The 10847-nt window shown below is 54.7% G+C and overlaps 1 protein-coding gene across 2 annotated transcripts in view; it reads left to right on the forward strand.

Annotated features, from left to right (window-relative positions):
• Window positions 1–4919: 4919 nt before the first annotated feature.
• Mgat5b (alpha-1,6-mannosylglycoprotein 6-beta-N-acetylglucosaminyltransferase B) overlaps window positions 4920–10847 on the forward strand; it is a 63657-nt gene continuing 57729 nt past the window's right edge. Inside the window, exons 1-2 of one of the 2 annotated variants that reach the window (XM_028889659.2) lie at window positions 4920–5627; window positions 9284–9396. In XM_028889659.2, the coding sequence (XP_028745492.1) occupies window positions 5560–5627; window positions 9284–9396 (181 nt within the window). In that variant the 5' untranslated portion in view covers window positions 4920–5559. The remainder of the gene's footprint in view (window positions 5628–9283; window positions 9397–10847) is intronic. The other variant, XM_037200602.1, reaches the window with a different exon arrangement.

Consider the following 10847-nt stretch of genomic DNA (forward strand, 5'->3'; position numbering starts at 1 on the left):
CTTCCTATTAACATTTTTAAAAAGAAGACAGGGGCTGGAGAGATGGCTCAGAGGTTAAGAGCACTGACTGCTCTTCTAGAGATCCTGAGTTCATTTCCCAGCAACCACACTGTGGCTCACAACCATCTGTAATGAGATCTGTTGCCATCTTCTGGCCTGCAGGGACACATGCAAGCAGAACACTGTATACATAATGAATAAATAAATCTTTAAAAAAAAAAAAGAAGAAGAAGAAGAAGAAGACAGCATGGTGGCACACACCTTTAATTCTAGTACTTGGGAGGCAAAGGCAGGCAGATCTGTGTGTTCAAGGTCATCCTGGCCTACCTGGTGAGTTTCAGGCCTGCCAGGGCTATAGACCTGCCTCAAGGAAAAAAAAAAGAAAGAAAGAAAAGAAAATATGATGGGTGTGGTAGTTTAGGGCTATAATCCCAGTACCCAGGGGAGGTAGAGGCAGGAGGATCAGGAATTTAGAGTCAGCCCCAATATTTTGCAAGTTTGAAGCTAGCCTGGGTGTGGTGGCTTGAATGAGTATGGCCTCCTATGCTTCCATGCCTAGGAGGGCTAGGAGGTGTGGCCTTGTTGGAGGAGGTGTGTCACTCACTGGGGGCAGGCTTTGAGGTTTCCAAAGTCCTGGCCAGGTCCAGTGTTTCCCTCTCTCTGACTGTTGCCTGCGTGCAGATCAGGATGTGAAGCCCTCAGCTCCTTCTCCCGCACCATGCCTGCCTGTGTCCTGCCATGCTCCCCACCATGATGAGAATGGACTAGCCTTCTGAGATTGTAAGTCAGCCCCCAATTAAGTTTTACAAGTTGTCTTGGTCATGGTATCTCTTCATAGCAATAGAACAGTAACGAAGACACTGGGCTATATGAGTCCCTGCCTTAAAACAAAACACAGTAATAAAAAGCCCAGACGAGCCCTCAGTGTGACCTCAGGGACCTAATCAGAAAAAGGTTTCTGTTCTGCTAATTCCATAGCTGAGTCTGCTGTGGCCCAGGGGCGTTGACTCTGGTCCACACGGCAAGGCTCTGAAACAGAGACTCCGGTGCAATAGTTTGTCTGGGAGCTGACCCCAGAGCACTGACAGAAGAATGAGAGATGACACACACAGAGAAGGCAGCCATTCCTCAGGCACTTGGCACCACAGAGCAACAGCTACCTCAGCAACCAGAGTACAGTCTCATCGGGAGCCTGTGGGGAACATGGCTCAGGATCACACCTAGGGGTGTCTATCTGCTGCTGCAGGGGTGCTTCTGGGGTGCTGCAGGGGCACTTCGGTCTCCTCCCAGCACATCGTCACATCTCCACAGCCATCAGACGGAGTGGAAGGGGTGCTCAGGAACTTGCACTTTCGGGTGTTCAGGTGAATGTAGAGGAAACACGGGCAGGGCACCAGCAGTGCCGGCCACGGCAGACAGGAACAGTGGCATGCATCCGCAGGCTCCATTCTCAGCAACCTTGTGAGAGCAGTGCTATAAATAGCCTGATTCACAGTGGGGGAACTGAGGCACAGCGCTGCTGTGTTCAAGGCTGCAGAAGACAAGATTCATAATTTCACTCCTAACGCATCCAGCAAGGGGGGCATGGGCACTGAACTTGAGAGACGAGGCTGTCAAAGGAGCAGGGGGCTGGACAACCTGTCATATCAGATATCCCTGGCTCTTTTCTCGTTGCCTCTCTGCTGGCTCGGAGCCTGCTGCTCAGTGGCAGAGGGGCAATCCTTCTGCTACCCTTATGGACAGATCCAACAGAGCAAGGTCCAGAGGAAGGAGGCCGTGGGGAGTTACCTCTTTTTGAGACAGAGTCTTGTGTAGCCTAGGCTGGACTCAAATTCACTATGTAGTCGAGGCTACATTTGAATTCCTGATCCTTCTGCCTCTGCCTCCCAAGTGCCAGGATGCCAGATGTATTATATCATCACACCTTTTCCAGCTTGTAAATCCTGGTTGAGGGAAGGTCACCTCCCCAGATGGCACACTGTAGTCATACCTACTAGGGAGATTCCGGGTCCTACCTTAGGTAGGTATAAACCAGGTGTAAACAAACCCCTTGAGCTTGGTGGGGTGGAGGGTGGCTGGTCAGAAGAGAAATTCTTTTTTGTTGTTATTTTATTTATTATTATTATTTGTTTTTTAACTTTGTTGTTGTTGTTGTTGTTTTCCAAGACAGGGTTTCTCTGTGTAGCTTTGTGCCTTTCCTGGAACTCACTCTGTAGCCCAGGTTGGCCTCGAATTCACAGAGGTCTGCCTGCCTCTGCCTCCTGAGTGCTGGGATTAAAGGCGTGTGCCACCACCGCCCGGCATTATTATTATTATTATTATTATTATTATTATTATTATTATTTTATTTTGAGACAGGGTTTCTCTGTGTAACAGTCCTGGCTGTCCTGGAACTCTCTCTGTAGTCCAGGCTGGCTTGAACTTACAGAGAGATCTGCCCGTTATGGAATATTACTTTAACTAGGTCAAGATGTGTTACATTTATTTATGCTGCAGAATATTACTACTATGTGAAGATGTGTTACATTTGTTTGTGCTGCATTTGTTAACCCTGTAAAGATGTGTTGCATTTATGTTAATTAAATAAAATTAACCTTGGCTCAGAGAGGCAGGGTTAGCAACTGGCTGACAGGAAGGAGCAGGGAGGAGCTTAGTGTGGGTTATTTTTAATTGGGTGTTGTGGAAGGGAGTGGCTTCTGGAGACACACACACACACACACACACACACACACACACACACACACCCCGCAAAGAGAGGGAGTTAGCCAGTTACTATTCTAACTCTCTGAGCTCGCAGGTTTTCACCCAAGCCTTTGAATCTCAAGTTTTATTAGAACGATAGAGATTTCGTTAGAAGTACCCTTAGCAGCAGCCATTGTGTGTGTGTGGGGGGAGAGAATCCCCCCCAGGCTATGGCGTTAGTGGCCAGGCTGCTAGTAAAGTGCTGCCACTGTAGCAAAGGTTAAACAGTATCCTGCTGCCTCTGCCTCCTGAGTGCTGGGATTAAAGGCGTGCGCCACCACTGCACTCAATAATATTTTATGTGTATGTGTGCGGGCACTGTATGCCATGATGCATGTGTGAAGGTCAGAGGACAACCTGAGAGAGTCATTTCTTTCCATCCACCACGTGAATGGAACTTGGGTCATCAGGCTTGGTGGCCGATGCCTTTCCCTACAGAGCCACCTCCCTGGACCCCATTCACATTTCCTGACTTTGAAGAGCCAGGGCGCCTTCGTGGCTCCAAGAAAGCACTCAGCTGGGTCAGCATTACCCAAGGCCAGACCTCTGCCACATGCAGACCTGACCCCCTATTCCCACTAGTAAGTGTCCCAAAGCCTTGAGCACTGCGTACAAAGATGGTCTGTAAGGGGTACCCCCTCCCTAGCTCAGGAGGAAGCACTTGCCCTGGTTAGATTTTTGTTGATACAAGCTAGCGTTATCTGAAGGAGCGAGGAAACGCCTCCACCAGATTGGCCTATAGGCAAGCCTGTGGGTATTTTGGTGATTAATAATGTAGGTGGGCCCAACCCACTGCGATGGGACCACCCCGGGCAGGTTCTGGGTGGTATGGAAAGCAGACTGAGCAGGACTTGGAGAACAAGCCAGAAAGCAGCTCTCCCCCAGGCCTCAGCTTCAGTTCCTGCCTCCAGGTTCCTGTTTTGACTTCCAGCCCTGACTGCCCTTTGTGACACTGTGATGTGAAAGTATCAACCAAATAAAGCCTTTACTCCCAACTTGCGTTTGGTCATGGTGTTTATCACAACAATGGAAACCTAACTAGGGAATCCTTATTCTCTCCCATCTCTACTGGGTTCCAACCAACCTCCTTTCCGCCTGCCGCGCCCCTCTGGGAGTGACTCAGGCTGCCTGCCGGCTTTTCCGGCCTCTTCACCAGCGTTCACCGGTCCCGAGTCCCATTATCTCATTGCCTTACTCCCCGCCAATGTGCAAACGAGTGATAAATTGGTGTTGGCGGGTTGATGTGTTACCTCAGCTAGGTAACACATTTGCATTGAACAAGGGCAGGCTGACCGTGCCTCTGAAAGAGAGTGATGGCCAGGGGAATCTGGGCACTCCAGCAGGCTGGCTAGGGAAGCGTGTGAGGGCAGCGGGGTCTCTGCTAGGCCTCTAAATCATACCTCTTGTCTGCCACAAGCTTGGGTGTCATTCCTGGCTGTCAAGGCCAAAGCCACATCAACGCTAAGGAATGAGTGCAGGCCAGTAAGAAGGGTTAGGGGTAAAGGAACCTGTCCTTAAGCCGGATAACCTGAGTTTGAGCCCCAGAACCCACCACAAATAAGTTCAGGGAGGGTGTGCACAGGGCTCAACAACGTTAAAATTCAAGTCTGTGGGTTTGGGAGTTGAAAGAGCCTCGGTGAGCTTTTTGGTCATTAGTTGTATAGTAGTAGAAAGCCCGGTTAACTCCAGCACTGATGGAGAGAATCCGAGGCTAGACCCCAGGCACACAGCTGACGATCCGACCTGGCTCCCGGCATGAATGCCACCGACCCAGCTTATTATAGACCAGAGAGAAGTGGGAGGACTCGGGGAGTTTCGGAGGGTGGGTGGGTGCTGCGGAGAGAATCGGCGGCTGTGAAGCCGCAGGTACCGAAGCTCTTTGGGGGCGGCTCGTGCCCCGCGGGACGGACAACGGTTTCCTCTCCGCGTTCATCTCCCCTTAAGCTTTGCATTTGCCGGAGCAGCCTCGGCTCTCCGGGCTGCTGGATGCCCTAGGAAGTTGCATGGCCGCGGGAGAGGCGCAGGGCCACGCACGGCCGGTGGCTCCCGCGCTCGCGTCCCCTCCTCCGCGCACAGCCCCGGCGAGGATGCGCGGCGGGGCCGCGGCCACGAGGTGGCGCCCACGCGCCGAGGAAGCGCGAGGCCGCTCCCGGGCCGCCTCCTCAGAGGGAACAATGCGGCGCCTCCGGCTGTAGCGCCGCGCGGGAGCCGGGAGCCCGGAGCGCCGGCGGGCGGCCGAGCGAGCGAGCGAGCGAGCGGCCGAGCGAGGGCGAGGGCAGGCGTGCGCGCAGCCGTCCTCCCCCGAAGCCATGGGCGCGGCGGGGCGCGCGGCTGGCGAGCGGCGCGGCCGGAAGGTGCGAGCGGCCGGGGCGCGGGCCTGGGGCCGCCTCTAGCCAGCTCCGAGGGCGCGGGCCCCGGGGATGAGGGCGCCCGCCGCGGGAAGCCCGTCTGCGCGCCGCGGCGCCGTCCCGCCCAGCCAGCGAGCCTGAGCAGGCAGACGCGCGGCCGGCGATCTGGGGGCGCGCCGCCTCGCCGTCCCCAAAATGTGAAGCGAGGAGGGCGGAGACGCAGAGACCGCCCGGCCGGGAACCCTCGCCGAACCCCTCTGCCCCAGGCGCCCAGGCCGCGCCGTGTCCCCCGCCCCCCCACCCCGTGGCTGCAGAGCAGCGAAGCCACCGCGCCCCGCTCGCCCTCGGCGCTGCGACCCCCCCTGGCTTCGGCCCGCAGCGGCTTCGCGTTTCCCGAGGCGGCCGGAGCCGGGCCCAGGACGGTGCGTCCGGCCTCGCCCGCGGCTTCTCGCCCAGACAAGTTTGAACAATGATCACAGTCAACCCCGATGGGAAGATAATGGTCAGAAGATGCCTGGTCACCCTGAGACCCTTTCGGTAAAGTTCTCTGCTGCTTGGCACCGGGAGGTCAAGACCTCCCCAAGGGGGCGCGTGATGAAGCTGGGCGAGGTTCGTCCCCGCCGGGGTTGCTAGTCCGGGTGGCCGAGGAGGTTCACGAGTTTATGCTCGATGAGGGCCATGGGGATGGGGAACGGATGGAGAAGGGGTTGGGGGATGTGTGTGTGTGTGGGGGGGGTGCAGGTCTGGACCTGTCTTGAGTTGATCAAGATTGGGGCGATATCATGTATGGAGAGGTCAAAATGGGGTCAGAAAACACCAAAATCAAAGAGATTCTGGGTTCCAAAGTGATCCCAGCCAGCAAGTCTCTTATCTGCCCCTCATGTCGGTCCCATCTGAGCCGTGAAGTTAGTGCGGGGTGCCTAGGAGGCACCCCTGGTGTTCCGCCTGTCGCCTTCTAGGTTGGCCCGCCCATCCTTTCTGCCTAGTCCACCCCCCTTTTCCCGCCCTTGTTACTTTCCCATCCTTCTGGTTGGGCACGAGCCTACGTCTGACACGAGGGTCCCCAAGACTGGGGCGTGGACCCCTTCTGCTGGGGATTCGCTCCCAAATGCAGATCTCCAACAGGCTAGACAGGTGCAGCAGGGACATGGTGACCCAATCAGAGACAGGCAGGCGCCTCCCTGCCTTTCCCTACCGTGGACAGTCCACCCAGGCAGGGGCACAGTTTGTGAGGGCCTCACTAGGACCTGTTGGTCCTCAGAAGGGACCCTGCTTCCTTCTCCCAGACTCCAGCAGAGCTGGGCCCTCAAGAGGGTGGTGTGTGCGCGAGCTGGAGGGTTGCCCTGTTTAGCAGCTGGGCCCCAGAAGACAGCGGGAGAGGTGGACACAGCAGTGGGCTGGGACTAGGCCACAGGTGGAGTCTGCTCATAAACCTGAGGCACGTACAGGCTTTCCCTCCAGGCTCTGGGCTGATCCCCGGTGCCTCCAGACAGCCTTCTGTGCTCAGCTGGGTTGGAGGTGGGGAGACATGGCACACCTGGCTATTGCCATCAGCTGGGCCGGTTTGGGGCCGAGATGGCAACCTCTGGAGACGGTTGTCTATGTGAATGCAAAGGTCTGTAGTCTGAGAGCAAGGCTTTTGGAGTGTTATTGGGAGAGTGTCTCAGAAACCCCTGGCCTAAGGTGCCCCGGGGGAACCAGGTCACCAAGTAGGCATCTCTGGAAAGACTCTGGGTCCTCCAGGGAGGTCCTGGACTCCTGTCTTGCGGGGCAACTTGAGAGGGTTCTTGCTGGTCTCCAATCCCAAGTGAGTTCTGTGGCCGGCAGGAAGCCCGGCTTCTGCAGGTTCCCTGTGTGATGGTTGCAGGCAGTCGGCTCCAGCACCACAGACAGCGCCTTCGCCCTGAGCCGGGTTCTTCCTCCTCTTTGCGCCCTTCCGCTCTCCCATACCTTAAAGTGGGATTCCCGGTGCAGTCGAAACCCCCTTCCAGCCCTGCAATTCACCCCCTGGTCTGTCTAGGATGGTGGGGACCCACAGCTACCCGTCTCCTCCGGGCCCCTCAGATCTTTAGATTGGAGGCCAGGGGCGACCCTCTGATGACATCACCCTAACTTGGTTTATCCCCAAGGGAGGTCTGAGGATGCTGTTAGAGCAGAGCTCCTGGCAGGGCCCTTTTTTTGTGGATGTCCCTGAAATGAATGGATATATGAATGGATGAGACCATTGAACCCACTATAAATGACCACCAACTGCTTTTGGGGGACCCTGGGCCCCAGCTGTGGTAACTGGTAGAGAGAGAGAGAAATGCTAAGGCAGTGGATTGGGGCCTCAGAGCCCAGGCAGAAGGTATAGACACCTTCCTCATGGCAAGCATCCCGTATCTCAGCCCTAAATGCAATCCCATGATTGAGAGAGATACTGGAAAAGTCCTTTTTGTCCTCAGGATGGGAGAATAGTGGGGTGCCCACGAGATATCCACCGGTGTGCTCTGAACCCTATTCTGGGCTTAGAGGGATTCAGTGAGGTCCCTCTGAAGTAAGAGAAGTGTCCTCTGTGCCACCTGCCTCCTACAGCTCCCCATGCTCCCCCCACAAATCAGGAACGTGGCTGTCCCTGCGGACTACTGAGACCTCTGAGTATAGGTCCTCCCCCTCACTAACTCAATCTCTAACAGCTTCCTTTAAATATGGGCTCAGAATTTGTTGTGTTTCTTCTTTTCTTTTACAATTATGTTTTCTTTAATGGGCCAAATTTTAATTAAACACTACACTGCCAGTTTAAAATAATGAAAATTAAAATGTAAGTCTTGCAGAAAGACACAAACAGGCACCAGGGTTGAAGACAGAGTGGAGGTGGGGCAGGTGGGAGCATCTGGCGTGAGTTTTGGGGGGCTCTCCGTGGTCATCCTGACTCTGGATCAGGTGGGGTTCTTCACTCTGACCCCTCTCAGCTCTGCCAGCTCTTTGAGTCCACCGTTGCATTTGGGGTCTCAGACCTCCTCTGTCTCTGCCATCCCTCTGGGCATGTTGGTGCCCAGCATGGAGCACTGGGTCTTGCTGGCTGGAGGCAAGGACTCTGAGCCTAGATTGCTGCTGTCACTTTGGGTTACTCCAGTGTCTGGCACCTCTTAGATAACGAGTATGTATTGAAAGAATGAATGATGTCATGTTTTGGCCTGCTCTCCCTCCCTGTATGACTGCAGGCACACTTATGTAGCACTCCACGCCTGGGTGAGAAGATGTCCTGGCTCTTGGTGATGCTCATTGACGAGCCAGGGTGTACGTGACTGATAGAGGAGTATGTGGGCAGAGTGGGCACAGTGGGGGTGGAGGGGATATGTCCTGCCTTGAGATATTACCACCTAAGAGTGCTGGGGGTGTGTGGCACCCTATGAGGACACAGATAAGCGAGCTCATGACAGATGGCAGAGGCTGTGTACACAGTGCCGAGTGTGGCTCAGGTGATTGATGGGCACCAGGTGGGTCGCGCCGTTCCATCTGTACCAGTAGTTTTCACATGTTAGTGTGGACCAGAGTCACTGGGGAGCTGGGTAAAACAGATGGCCTGCCCTGTCCCAGGGTCCATTCTAGGAAGGGGGAATCTATAATATCCTCCCTCCCACCTTCTCCCGTCTCTTAACCCCTGTGCTGGGATTGAACCTAGGGTCTAGTGTATGCCAGGCAAGCATGCTACTGTTGAGGTACATCCCTAGCCCCAGAACAGCCATTTCTAATACTTCTTGGGAGCTGGTCGATGTACTGCACTCCGGGAACTCACTGCTTCAGATGAACGGGTCTCTTGAGGATGGCCCTTGCTCAGATTTCTTCCTGTATACACATTCTTCTTGTTTATGTTTTCCCCCCCCCCATGTGGTCAGTTTCTTGGTCCCATTGAGGTGGGGGCCTCTTGAGTCTGGGAGCTCAATCCCCAACTCTGATTCTTCCACGCATCCCCCAAACCCCCTTCTCTCACTTGCTGGTTCTTTGTTGTTTCGAGAGCTCATTTAGTGGAAGGTGGACTGGAACTTGCTATGTGGCTGAGGATGACCTTGAACTCCCGACCCTACTGCAACCACCTCACGCACCATTCACTCATGCTTAGAGCATTTTTGTGCCTTTCCTAGCTGGGAGTGGGGCGTTGTACTGCTGGTGTGCTCTGCTGACCTGCCCGCCCTGTTCCTCTCTCCCTGCAGGCTGTTTGTGCTGGGCATCGGCTTCTTCACCCTCTGCTTCCTGATGACATCTCTGGGAGGCCAGTTCTCTGCTCGGCGCCTGGGGGACTCGCCCTTCACCATCCGCACAGAAGGTATCTTGAGGGCAAAGAGAGCCAATAAGAAATACGAGTGTTCTCGAGTCAAAGGGGAGATGCGTCTGAGCTCAGCCCCTGTACCAGGCTTTCTGGGACTTGGGTCTCTGAATATGTAAATGTGTAAGAGAAGGGGGTGGGGACTGAGTTTGCACCGTGACATGCACGCTGCTTGGGCTCCGGCCTGTCAGTGCCACCAGGCTTCTCAGGCCTAGAAGGAGGAGCTCCCAGGTGCCAGAAGGGAATCCTGTGTGGCTTCTTTTCTTGGAGTGTCAGGGATGGTGTCTCTGAATACAACACCTGTCTCTTTGAGAACCATGTTTGTAGGCATGGTTCTCTGTCCTGCCAGCCCGCTCCCAAATACCCATGTGGAAACTTCTTATTAATTATAAATGCTCAGATGATAGCTCAGGCTTGTTATTAACTAGCCCTTACAACTTAAACTAACCCATAATTCTTATCTACGCTCTCCCACATGGTGGTACCTGTTTTCAGCATGGCATGCTCATCTCCTGCTTCCTCTGTGTCTTGACTCCCATGACTTTACCTTTCTTCCCAGCCTCTCTTTTTGTCTGCGAGTCCCGCCTAACCTCTACCTGCCTAGCTATTGGCCAGTCAGCCCTTTATTCAACCGCTGAGAACAGCAAATATCCACAGCGTACAAAAAGATCGTCCCACAGCACATGTTCTGTGACCCCAGCAGAGCTGTGGTAGGGGACAGGACTGCAAAGTCCTGACGTGATCCCTGTCTGAGCTCTTGTGATGTTGGTCTCACCTGGTCCCTCTCTGTCCCGGGCCTGCATGATGCTGGCTGGGTATGGGATGGAGATGCTGAGGGCGAGCTTTGGGGGCCAGACAGCCGGACTCTGCATCTCCATTACTACTCTATTACTAGTTGTCTAGTGTGCTGAATTCTTAAGTCACAGAGGAGCGGAGAGGGGAGAGCTTGAGGGTGCTGGAGTGATTGGGTTGGTGAGCAGACACCTGCTGGCACTGCGGGGCTGTCACACAGCTTGAAGGTGACAAGGCCTTGGCCCTGCCCTTCCTCCCCCTCACACCACTCACAAGGCTGCTGGGAGTAGATAAACACCCGTTCTGTACAGTGTGCCAAGGGGCCTCTGCGCCAGTAGTGGGAAGGAGGAGCATGGCATTGGTGGGGAGACTGAGGCTGTTTGTGGGGCTTCTGGAGCTGTTTGGTGTTGCGAGATTTCTGCATGCCTAGAGAGTCTCTTGGAAATCACCTCCTCGAGCTCCTGGTTCCCGGTGATGAGTACTGGAGGCATCCTGAGTGGCGCAGGTTGTCAGCTCAAGTGGGCTCTGAGTGGCGCTTATGGTGCCGTCTGGTCGCCATCCTCCGGCTCATTCCTCAGCTTAGCACGAGTCTTTAAACTTGCAAAAGCGCTCAGAAGCCGGCTCATACTTATCATCAGCCATTCCAGCCAAGCACAAAC

Source organism: Peromyscus leucopus, chromosome 8b, assembly GCF_004664715.2.
Source record: "Peromyscus leucopus breed LL Stock chromosome 8b, UCI_PerLeu_2.1, whole genome shotgun sequence".
Classification (NCBI taxonomy): domain Eukaryota; kingdom Metazoa; phylum Chordata; class Mammalia; order Rodentia; family Cricetidae; genus Peromyscus; species Peromyscus leucopus.